This window comes from Phaenicophaeus curvirostris, unplaced genomic scaffold, assembly GCF_032191515.1.
Source record: "Phaenicophaeus curvirostris isolate KB17595 unplaced genomic scaffold, BPBGC_Pcur_1.0 scaffold_344, whole genome shotgun sequence".
Classification (NCBI taxonomy): domain Eukaryota; kingdom Metazoa; phylum Chordata; class Aves; order Cuculiformes; family Cuculidae; genus Phaenicophaeus; species Phaenicophaeus curvirostris.
Window position 1 is genome coordinate 1 of NW_027206945.1, and position 12,183 is coordinate 12,183.

The 12,183-nt window shown below is 60.4% G+C and overlaps 1 protein-coding gene across 1 annotated transcript in view; it reads right to left on the bottom strand.

The window, feature by feature from the left end:
- Window positions 1-1,558: 1,558 nt before the first annotated feature.
- Window positions 1,559-12,183, bottom strand: part of LOC138734968 (E3 ubiquitin-protein ligase HUWE1-like) — a 97,342-nt gene continuing 86,717 nt past the window's right edge. The window contains exons 55-60 of the mRNA XM_069882798.1: window positions 10,205-10,376; window positions 8,939-9,167; window positions 6,878-7,056; window positions 4,692-4,781; window positions 1,761-1,909; window positions 1,559-1,654 (exon numbers count right to left, since the gene is read on the bottom strand). Coding sequence (XP_069738899.1) covers window positions 1,574-1,654; window positions 1,761-1,909; window positions 4,692-4,781; window positions 6,878-7,056; window positions 8,939-9,167; window positions 10,205-10,376 — 900 coding nt within the window. The 3' untranslated portion in view covers window positions 1,559-1,573. The remainder of the gene's footprint in view (window positions 1,655-1,760; window positions 1,910-4,691; window positions 4,782-6,877; window positions 7,057-8,938; window positions 9,168-10,204; window positions 10,377-12,183) is intronic.

A 12,183-nucleotide genomic window follows, 5' to 3' on the forward strand; every position in this document is an offset into this window, starting at 1 on the left:
CCATAACCCCCCCCAAAATCCCATAATCGCTCCCCCAAATAAAACAGAAACTCCCCCAATCCTTCTACCCCCCCAAACCCCCATCAATCACCCCAAAATGGCTCCAAATCCCCCCCAAATCCCCTTCTTCCCTCAAACCCCCCCGATAACCCCCCGAACCCCCCTTTTCTCCCACCAAAACCCCTCGATACCCCCCCAATCCCCTTCTCTCCCCCCCAAAACCCCCTTCTCTCCCCCTAAACCCCCCCAAAATCCCCTCCTCTCCCCCCAAATCCCCCCAAATCCCTCTCCAAACCCCTCCTCTCCCCCCAAAACCCCCTTCTCTCCCCCTACACCCCCCCCAACCCCCCCCATATCCCGCTCCAAACCCCTCCTCTCCCCAAAACCCCCTGATAACCCCCCAAACTCCCAAAATCCCTCTCCAATCCCCTTCTCTCCCCCCAAAACCCCCTTCTCTCCCCCTAAACCCCCACAAAATCCCCTCCTCTCCCCCCAAACCCCCCCAAATCCCTCTCCAATCCCCTTCTCTCCCCCCAAAACCCCCCTTCTCTCCCCCTAAACCCCCCCAAAACCCCCTCTTCTCCCCCCAAACCCCCCCAAATCCCTCTCCAATCCCCTCCTCTCCCCCCAAAACCCCCTTCTCCTCTCCCCAAAACCCCCCCCCAAACCCCCCCAAATCCCTCTCCAAACCCCTCCTCTCCCCCCAAAACCCCCTTCTCTCCCCCTACACCCCCCCCAACCCCCCCCATATCCCGCTCCAAACCCCTCCTCTCCCCCCAAAACCCCCTGATAACCCCCCAAACTCCCCAAAATCCCTCCCAATCCCCCTTCTCTCCCCCCTAAAACCCCCCGATAACCCCCCAAACCCCCCCATATCCCGCTCCAATCCCCTTCTCTCCCCCCAAAACCCCCTTCTCTCCCCCTAAACCCCCCCAAATCCCCTCCTCTCCCCACAAACCCCCCCAAATCCCTCTCCGATCCCCTTCTCTCCCCCCAAAACCCCCTTCTCTCCCCCTAAACCCCCCCAAAATCCCCTCCTCTCCCCCCAACCCCCCCCCAAATCCCTCTCCAATCCCCTCCTCTCCCCCCAAAAACCCCCTTCTCTCCCCCAAAACCCCCCCCAAACCCCTCTCCAATCCCCTTCTCTCCCCCCAAAACCCCCTTCTCTCCCCCTAAACCCCCCCCAAACCCCCCATATCCCGCTCCAAACCCCTCCTGTCCCCCCAAAACCCCCTGATAACCCCCCAAACTCCCCAATATCCCTCTCCAATCCCCTTCTCTCCCCCCTAAAACCCCCCGATAACCCCCAAACCCCCCCATATCCCGCTCCAATCCCCTTCTCTCCCCCCCAAATCCCCTCCTCTCCCCCCAAACCCCCCCTATCCCCCCCCGGGCCCCCCCATTTTCAGCGAGGGGCGCAGGCGAGCGGCGCGCCCCGCGAGGAAGACAGTAGGCTGTATAGTTATCTCCGAGACGGGGGTGTGACCCTCCAACTATACAATCTACTACCTCAACCCGCGGGGCGCCAGGTCGAGAGGGGGGGGTGGAATTTAGAATTTTTTGGGGGTCGCTATCAGGTTTTATATTTTTGGGGGGGTTTACCTGGGGGGGTGACCTCGGATGAGGCGCCGGTGGCCTTGGATGCCGCGTCCTGCTGGAAAGAATTGAGAAAGGAGGAAAAAAAGGGGGTTAAAAGGGATCAAAGCGCCCCCCCACCCCCCCCCCCCCCGATGATTTTTAGGGGGTGGGGGGCCCCTCACTTGGGTGTCGGGGGCGTCTTTGTCCTCGGGGCCTCGTTCGGAGCCTTTGGCTTCGTCCTCGGCCGCCTGGCGCCGGCGTTTCTCGCGTCGCTCGTCCAGCTCCTCATCCCTCAGGGCTTCCAGGCGGGCCAGGATGGGAACCTTCACCACTGGGGGGGGAAAAAAGGGGGGTAAGAGACCCCCAGAGGGGAGAAAAGGGGGTTTGGGGGAGACGGGGGGGCTGGGGAACCTCTGGGAGGTGGAAAAAGAGGGTCTGGGGGGGCCCTGGGGGGGCAAAGGGGGGATTTGGGGGGGCTGGGAGACCCCTGGGGGGGGGAAAAAGGGAGTTTGGGGACCCCTGGGGGGGCAAAGGGGGGATTTGGGGGGGCTGGGAGACCCCTGGGGGGGGGAAAAAGGGAGTTTGGGGACCCCTGGGGGGCAAAGGGGGGATTTGGGGGGGCTGGGAGACCCCTGGGGGGAGGAATAAAGGGAGTTTGGGGACCCCTGGGGGGGCAAAGGGGGGATTTGGGGGGGCTGGGAGACCCCTGGGAGGTTGAAAAAGAGGGTCTGGGGGGGCCCTGGGGGGGCAAAGGGGGGATTTGGGGGAGCTGGGAGACCCCTGGGGGGGAAAAAAGGGGGTTTGGGGACCCCTGGGGGAGCAAAGGGGGGATTTGGGGGGGCTGGGAGACCCCTGGGCGGGGGGAAAAGGGAGTTTGGGGACTCCTGAGGGGGCAAAGGGGGGATTTGGGGGGGCTGGGAGACCCCTGGGGGGGCAAGTGAAACCCTAGGGGGGACACTGGGGGGACACTGGGGACATGGGGGGCAATGGGGACACTGAGGGGGGTGTTGGGGACGCTGGAGGGGACATTAGGGACACTAGGGGGACACCGGAGACGCCGAAGGAGATTTTGGGGACACTGGAAGGACATTAGGGACACTGAAGGGGACAATGGGGACACTGAAAGGGGTGTTGGGGACACCGGGGAGGGCACTGGGGACACTGAGGGGGACAATGGGGACACCGAGGAGGGTCTTGGGGACACTGAGAGGACATTGGGGACACCGAGGAGGGCGTTGGGGACACTAGAGGGGTCATTGGGGACACTGAGAGGGATTCTGGGGACACTGGGGGGACGTGGGGGACACCGAGGAGGATGTTGGGGACACTAGAGGGGTCTTTGGGGACACTGAGGGGATGTGGGGGACACTGAGGAGGGTGTTGGGGACACCGAGAGGCCACTGGGGGGACACTGGGGACACCGAGGAGGGCGTTGGGGACCCTGGGGGGTCATTGGGGACACTGAGAGGGATTTTGGGGACACTGAGGAGGGTGTTGGGGACACTGGGGGGTCATTGGGGACACTGAGGGGGATTTTGGGGACACTGGGGGGACGTGGGGGACACCGAGGAGGATATTGGGGACACTAGAGGGGTCTCTGGGGACACTGAAGGGACGTCGGGGACACTGAGGAGGGTGTTGGGGACACCAAGAGGCCACCGGGGGGACATTGGGGACACTGAGGAGGGCTTTGGGGACACTAGAGGGGTCACTGGGGACACTGAGGGGGATTTTGGGGACACTGGGGGGACGTGGGGGACACTGAGGAGGGTGTTGGGGACACCGAGAGGACACTGGGGACACTGAGGGGAACAATGGGGACACCGAGGAGGGCGTTGGGGACACTAGAGGGGTCACTGGGGACACTGAGGGGGATTTTGGGGACCCTGGGGGGTCATTGGGGACACTGAGGGGACGTGGGGGACACTGAGGAGGGTGTTGGGGACACCGAGAGGACACTGGGGAGACACTGGGGACACTGAGGAGGGTGTTGGGGACACTAAGGAGGGTGTTGGGGACACTAAAGGGGTCATTGGGGACACTGAGGGGACGTGGGGGACACCGAGGAGGGTGTTGAGGACACTAGAGGGATGTGGGGGACACCGAGGAGGGTGTTGGGGACACTAGAGGGGTCACTGGGGACACTGAGGGGGATTTTGGGGACACTGGGGGGACGTGGGGGACACTGAGGAGGGTGTTGGGGACCCTGGGGGGTCATTGGGGACACTGAGGGGACGTGGGGGACACTGAGGAGGGTGTTGGGGACACTGAGGGGGACAATGGGGACACCGAGGAGGGTGCTGGGGACACTAGAGGGGTCACTGGGGACACTGAGGGGGATTTTGGGGACACTGAGGGGGACAATGGGGACACCGAGGAGGGTGTTGGGGACACTAGAGGGGTCACTGGGGACACTGGGGGGACGTGGGGGACACTGAGGAGGGTGTGGGGGACACCAAGAGGACACTGGAGGGACACTGGGGACATCGAGGAGGATGTTGGGGACCCTGGGGGGTCATTGGGGACACTGAAGGGATGTGGGGGACACTGAGGAGTGTGTTGGGGACACCGAGAGGCCACTGGGGGGACACTGGGGACACCGAGGAGGGCTTTGGGGACACTAGAGGGGTCACTGGGGACACTGAGGGGGACAATGGGGACACCGAGGAGGGCTTTGGGGACACTAGAGGGGTCACTGGGGACACTGAGGGGGATTTTGGGGACACTGGGGGGACGTGGGGGACACTGAGGAGGGTGTTGGGGACACCGAGAGGACACTGGGGGACACTGGGGACACCGAGGAGGGCGTTGGGGACACTAGAGGGGTGTTGGGAGACGTGCTGGGAGCACGAGGGGGGCCCTGGGGGGGGTGTTGGGGACAGCGTGGGGCCACTGGGGACCCCGGGGGGACACTGGGGACAGCGAGGGGACAGCGAGGAGGGCGTTGGGGCCACCGAGGAGGGCGCTGGGGACACGTTGGGAGCACGAGGGGGGGCCTGGGGGAGCCCTGGGAGCCCCAGGGGGGGGTTGGGGACAGCAAGGGGGTGTCGGGGACAGCGAGGGGCCGTCGGGGACAGCGTTGGGGACACGGAGGGGACAGTGGGGACACTGACCGGCGACGCAGTCGTGCATGCTCTCGGCGTCCAGCACCTTGCACTCCTCGGTCCAGCGCGTCAGCGCCGTCGGGATGCTCGACAGGGTCCCTGAGGGGACAGCGGGGACAGCGGGGACAGCGTCAGCCCCGGGGACACGGGGACAGCGGGGACACTGGGGACAGTGCCAGCCCCCCCCCCCACCCGTTCCCAGCCCTGGGTCCCCTCAGCCTGAGGGACCCACCCCCCCGGCCCCATCGCTGGCCCCTCACGCCTGTCCCCGGGTCCCCATCGCCACCGCTGTGTCCCCAGCCCTGTGTCCCCCGCCCCGTCCTCCTGTCCCCATTCCTGTCCCTGTGTCCCTGTCCCTGTATCCCCATCCCTGTGTCCCCATCCCCGTCCCCATGTCCCCCTCCCCGTCCCTGTGTCCCCGTCCCTGTGTCCCCACCCCTGTGTCCCCGTCCCCATCCCCATGTCCCCATCCCTGTCCTCCTGTCCCCGTCCCTGTGTCCCCATCCCTGTGTCCCCATCCCTGTCCCCATGTCCCTATCCCTGTCCCTGTCCCCCCATCCCTGTCCTTCTGTCCCCATCCCCGTGTCCCCATCCATATCCCCGTGTCCCCATCCCCGTGTCCCCGTCCCCGTGTCCCCATCCCCGTCCCCATGTCCCCATCCCTGTGTCCCCATCCCTGTCCTCCTGTCCCCATCCATGTCCCTGTGTTCCTGTCCCTGTGTCCCCATCCCTGTCCTACTGTCCTCATTCCTGTGTCCCCATCCCTGTTCCTGTGTCCCCATCCCTGTGTCCCCGTCCCCATCCCCGTGTCCCCATCCCCGTCCCTGTGTCCCCGTCCCTGTGTCCCCATCCCTGTCCCCATGTCCCCATCCCTGTCCCCCCATCCCCGTGTCCCCATCCCTGTCTCCATGTCCCCATCCCCGTGTCCCCATCCCTGTCTCCATGTCCCCATCCCTGTGTCCCCATCCCTGTGTCCCCATCCCCGTCCCCATGTCCCCCTCCCCGTCCCTGTGTCCCCGTCCCTGTGTCCCCACCCCTGTGTCCCCGTCCCCATCCCCATGTCCCCATCCCTGTCCTCCTGTCCCCGTCCCTGTGTCCCCATCCCTGTGTCCCCATCCCTGTCCCCATGTCCCCATCCCTGTGTCCCCATCCCTGTCCCTGTGTCCCCGTCCCCATGTCCCCATCCCTGTGTCCCCATCCCCGTCCCCATGTCCCCATCCCTGTCCATATGTCCCCATCCCTGTCCCCGTGTCCCCATCCCTGTGTCCCCATCCCCGTCCCCATGTCCCCATCCATATCCCTGTGTCCCCGTCCCCGTGTCCCCGTCCCCATGTCCCCATCCATATCCCTGTGTCCCCATCCCCGTGTCCCCATCCCCGTCCCCGTGTCCCCGTGTCCCCATCCCCGTCCCCATGTCCCCATCCATATCCCCGTGTCCCCATCCCCGTGTCCCCATCCATATCCCCATGTCCCCATCCCCGTCCCCGTGTCCCCATCCCCGTGTCCCCATCCCTGTGTCCCCATCCCTGTCCCTGTGTCCCCGTCCCTGTGTCCCCGTCCCCATGTCCCCATCCCCGTCTCCATGTCCCCCTCCCTGTCCCTGTGTCCCCATCCCCATGTCCCCCTCCCCGTCCCTGTGTCCCCATCCCTGTCCCTGTGTCCCTGTCCCTGTGTCCCCATCCCCATCCCCGTGTCCCCATCCCTGTGTCCCCATGTCCCCATCCCTGTTCTTGTGTCCCCATCCCCGTCCCTGTGTCCCCATCCCTGTCCCTGTGTCCCTGTCCCTGTGTCCCCATCCCCATCCCTGTGTCCCCATCCCTGTGTCCCCATGTCCCCATCCCTGTTCTTGTGTCCCCATCCCCGTCCCTGTGTCCCCATCCCTGTCCCTGTGTCCCTGTCCCTGTGTCCCCATCCCCATCCCCGTGTCCCCATCCCTGTGTCCCCATGTCCCCATCCCTGTTCTTGTGTCCCCATCCCCGTCCCTGTGTCCCCATCCCTGTCCCTGTGTCCCTGTCCCTGTGTCCCCATCCCTGTCCTCCTGTCCCCGTCCCTGTGTCCCCATCCCTGTCCCTGTATCCCCATCCCCGTCCCCGTGTCCCCATCCCCGTGTCCCCATGCCCGTGTCCCCGTCCCCGTGTCCCCGTCCCCGTGTCCCCGTGTCCCCATCCGTGTCGCGGTGCCCCGCGGGGACTCGCCGGCCTGGCTGCCGCCGCTGCCCTGCTCGTGGAAGAAGTCGTCGAGCAGCTCGTCGTCGGAGCGGGCGATGATGTGCACGTCCTCGTTGCCCACCAGCAGGCGCGCGCGGCCCCGGCTCTGCAGCGGCAGGCTGCTGCTCAGCTGCAAGATGTCCGCCGCCGCCGACGGGCCCAGCAGCCTGCGGGGGACAGCCAGGGGACGCGGGGACGTTGAGGGGACGCTGAGGGGACAGGGGGACGCGGGGGGACGCGCTCTGGCGCGGCCCCGGCCCTGCAGCCGCGGCTGCTGCTCGGCTGCAAGATGGCCGCCGCCACCGCCGCCGGGCCTAGGAGCCTGAGAGAGACACAGCGAGGGGACGCGGGGACACTGAGGGGACACAGGGGGACACGGGGGACGTGGGGGGACAGGGTCTGGCTCGGCCCCGGCCCTGCAGCCGCGGCTGCCACCAAGAGAGGCCACCAAGATGGCCGCCGCCACCGCCAAGGGGCCTAGGAGCCTGAGAGAGACACAGCGAGGGGGACAGCGAGGGGATGGGGACAGCAAACATGGAGGGTCTGGAGGGAACAGGAGGGTCTGGAGGGAAGAAGGAGGTTTTGGAGGGGAACAAGGAGGTTCTGGAGGGAAGAAGGAGGTTCTGGAGGGGAACAAAGAGGTTTTGGAGGGGAACAAGGAGGTTCTAGAGGGAACAAGGAGGTTTTGGAGGGAAAAAGGTGGTTCTGGAGGGAAGAAGGAGGTTTTGGAGGGGAACAAGGAGGTTCTGGAGGGAAGAAGGAGGTTCTGGAGGGGAACAAAGAGGTTTTGGAGGGGAACAAGGAGGTTCTAGAGGGAACAAGGAGGTTTTGGAGGGAAAAAGGTGGTTCTGGAGGGAAGAAGGAGGTTTTGGAGGGGAAGAAGGAGGTTTTGGAGGGAAAAAGAAAGCTCTGGAGAGGCTCCTGGTGAGAATCTGGGGTTCTGGGGCTAACATGGAGGTTCTGGAGGGAAAAAGGCGGTTCGGGCGGGAACAAGGAGGCTCTGGAGGGAACAAGAAAGTTCTAGAGGGAACAAGAAAGTTCTGGAGAGGTTCCTTGGGCCGAATTTAGAGGGAACGAGGAGGTCCTGGAGGGAACAAGGAGGTTTTGAAGGAAAAAAAGAGGTTCTGGAGGGGAAAAGGAGGTTCTGGAGGGGAACAAGGAGGTTCTGGAGGGGAACAAGGAGGTTCTGGAGGGAAGAAGGAGGTTCTGGAGGAAAAAAGAAAGTTCTGGAGAGGCTCCTGGTGAGAATTTGGGGTTCTGGGGCTAACATGGAGGTTCTGGAGGGAAAAAGGCGGTTCGGGCGGGAACAAGGAGGCTCTGGAGGGAACAAGAAAGTTCTAGAGGGAACAAGAAAGTTCTGGAGAGGTTCCTTGGGCCGAATTTAGAGGGAACGAGGAGGTTTTGGAGGGAACGAGGAGGTTCTGGAGGGAACGAGGAGGTTTTGGAGGGAACAAGGAGGTTCTGGAGGGAAGAAGGAGGTTTTGGAGGGGAACAAGGAGGTTTTGGAGGCGAACAAGGAGGTTCTGGAGGGGAAAAAGGAGGTTTTGGAGGGAAGAAGGAGGTTCTGGAGGGAACAAGAAAGTTCTAGAGGGAACAAGAAAGTTCTGGAGAGGTTCCTTGGGCTGAATTTAGAGGGAACGAGGATGTCCTGGAGGGGAACAAGGAGGTTCTGGAGGGAACAAGGAGGTCCTGGAGGGGAACAAGGAGGTTCTGGAGGGGAACAAGGAGGTTTTGGAGGGGAACAAGGAGGTTTTGGAGGGAACAAGGAGGTTTTGGAGGAAAAAAGGAGGTTCTGGAGGGGAAAAGGAGGTTCTGGAGGGGAAAAAGGAGGTTTTGGAGGGAAGAAGGAGGTTCTGGAGGGAACAAGAAAGTTCTGGAGAGGTTCCCTGGGCTGAATTTAGAGGGAACGAGGAGGTCCTGGAGGGGAACAAGGAGGTTCTGGAGGGAACGAGGAGGTCCTGGAGGGGAACAAGGAAGTTCTGGAGGGAACGAGGAGGTCCCGGAGGGAACACGGAGGATGAGGAGGGGTTCGGGGAGCGCGTTTCTCACCGCTGGAGGATGAGGGGCGGGTTGGGCTGCCGGGCGCCGGGGTAGTGGACGTGGATGGTGTGTCCGGCGTTGGCCGTGAGCTGGCGCAGGGTGCGCTGGCTGCGGCCCAGGCCCTGCGCGAGGCGCGTGGTGGCGGCGCCGGCGCCGAGGGCCAGCGAGCCGTGGTCGGCGTGACGGACCAGCAGGGGGTGGCTGGCGGGGATGTTCCCCGGAGACGGAGGGATGTCGGCTGCCCCGGGGGGAGAAAAAGAGGGGAAATCAGCGTTTTGGGGGGGCAACGGGGCATGGGAGGCGATAGCGGGGGGCTGGGGGGGGATTTGTGGTGAGGGAGCCCCAAAATCCATGGGGAACGGAGGAATTGGGGGGGATTTGTGGTGAGGGAGCCCCAAAATCCACAGGGAAACGAGGAATTGGGGAGCTGGGGGGGCGTTTGTGATGAGGGAGCCCCAAAATCCATGGGGAGGAGAGGAATTGGGGGGCTGGGGGGGAAATTCGTGGTGAGGGACCCCAAAATCCATGGGAAAAGGAGGAATTGGGGGGCTGGGGGGGGAATTTGTGGTGAGGGACCCCCAAAATCCATGGGGAAATGAGGAATTGGGGGGCTGGGGGGGGAATTTGTGGTGAGGGACCCCGAAATCCATGGGAAAAGGAGGAATTGGGGGGCTGGGGGGGAAATTTGTGATGAGGGAGCCCCAAAATCCAAGGGGAAGGGAAGAATTAGTGATGAGACCCCCAATATCCATGGGGAAATGAGGAATTGGGGCGCCTGGGGTGGGAATTTGTGATGAGGGAACCCCAAAATCCATGGGGAGGGGAGGAATTGGGAGACCGGGGGGGAATTGGGGTGCTGGGGGGGTGGGAATTTGTGCTCAGGGACCCCCAAAATCCATGGGGAGGGGAGGAATTAGTGATGAGACCCCCAAAATCCATGGGGAAACAAGGAATTGGGGGGGTTGGGGGGGAATTTGTGATGAGGGAGCCCCTAAATCCATGGGGAGGGGAGGAATTGGGGGGCTGGGGGGGGAATTTGTGGTGAGGGACCCCGAAATCCATGGGGAGGGGAGGAATTGGGGGGCCTGGGGGGGGAATTTGTGATGAGGGAACCCCAAAATCCATGGGGAGGGGAGGAATTGGGGGGCTGGGGGGGAAATTTGTGGTGGGGGACCCCAAAATCCATGGGAAAAGGAGGAATTGGGGGGCCTGGGGGGGAATTTGTGGTGAGGGAGCCCCAAAATCCATGGGAAAAGGAGGAATTGGGCTCCGTACTGGGGCTGGAGAACATGTTGTCGAACTCGATGATGAGGTCGTCGTCGCGGTCGAAGCGCTCGAAGCGAACGAGGGGGGACGCGTTCATGTCCGGGTAATCCTCGTCCAGTTCCATCTCGGAGCCATCGTCGTCGTCCTCCTCCTCCTCGCCCTCTTCCCCTTCCTCGTCGTCCTGAGGGGAAGAGCGGGCCCAGAATGAGGACAACGGGACCCAAAATGGAGGGAAACGTGGCCAAAAATGAGAGAACTCCACTCAAAATGAGGTAACTTGACTCAAAATGAGGTAAAATTGACTCAAAATGAGGTAACTTGACTCAAAATGAGGTGAACTTGACCAAAAATGAGGTAAAATTGACTCAAAATGAGGGAAATGTGACCCAAAATGAGGGAAACGTGACCCAAAATGAGGGAAACGTAACCAAAAATGAGATAACTCGACTCAAAATGAGGTAAAATTGACTCAAAATGAGGTGACTTGACCCAAAATGAGGGAAACGTGACCCAAAATGAGGTAAAATTGACTCAAAATGAGGTAAATTTGACTCAAAATGAGATAACTTGACACAAAATGAGGTAAAATTGACTCAAAATGAAGGAAACGTGACCCAAGATGAGGTAACTTGACCCAAGATGAGGTAATTCGACCAAAAATGAGGTAAAATTGACTCAAAATGAGGTGAATGTGACCCAAAATGAGGTAAACTCGACTCAAAATGTGCTAAAATTGACTCAAAATGAGAGAAACGTGACCCAAAACGAGGTAAAATTGACTTAAAATGAGGGAAATGTGACCCAAAATGAGGGAAACGTGACCCAAAATGAGGGAAACGTGACCCAAAATGAGGGAAACGTGACCCAAAATGAGGTGAATGTGACTCAAAATGAGGTAAAATTGACCCAAAATGAGGTGAATGTGACTCAAAATGAGGTAAATTTGACTCAAAATGAGGTGAAATTGACTCAAAATGAGGTAAAATTGAATCAAAATGAGGGAAATGTGACCAAAAATGAGGTAAAATTGACTCAAAATGAGGTAACTTGACTCAAAATGAGGTGAATGTGACCCAAAATGAGGTAAACTCCACTCAAAATGAGGTAACTTGACTCAAAATGAGCTAAAATTGACTCAAAATGAGGGAAACGTGACCCAAAATGAGGGAAACAGGACCCAAAATGAGGGAAATGTGACCCAAAATGAGGGAAACGTGACTCAAAATGAGGTACAATTGACTCAAAATGAGGTAAAATTGACTCAAAATGAGGGAAATGTGACCCAAAATGAGGTGACTTGACCCAAAATGAGGTAAACTTGACTCAAAATGAGGTAACTTGACTCAAAATGAGCTAAAATTGACTCAAAATGAGGGAAACGTGACCCAAAATGAGGTGAATGTGACCCAAAATGAGGTAACTTGACTCAAAATGAGGTAAAATTGACTCAGAATCAGGTAAATTTGACTCAAAATGAGGTGACTTGACCCAAAATGAGGGAAACGTGACCCAAAATGAGGTAAAATTGACTCAAAATGAGGTAATTTGACCAAAAATGAGGTAAAATTGACTCAAAATGAGGGGAACGTGACCCAAAATGAGGTAACTTGACCCAAAATCAGGAAATTTGACCCAAAATGAGGTAAAATTGACTCAAAATGGCGCCAATGTGACCGGGGGACCCCAGGAATCAGGGGTGACCCGGGAAATGGGGAGGAATCCCTGGATTTGGGGGAAATCCCAGGATTTGGGGTGCGATCCAGGAATTTGGGGGGATCCCAGGAATTAGGGGTGACCCAGGATTTGGGGGGGATCCAAGGAATCTGGGAGGTGACCCCAGAAACTGGGGGGGAAGCCCAAAATTTGGGGGGTGACCCAGGAATATGGGGGGATCCTGGGATTTGGGGGAGATCCCAGGAATTTGGGGGGATCCTGGGATTTGAGGGAGATCCCAGGAATTTGGGGGGATCCCGGGATTTGGGGGGTGA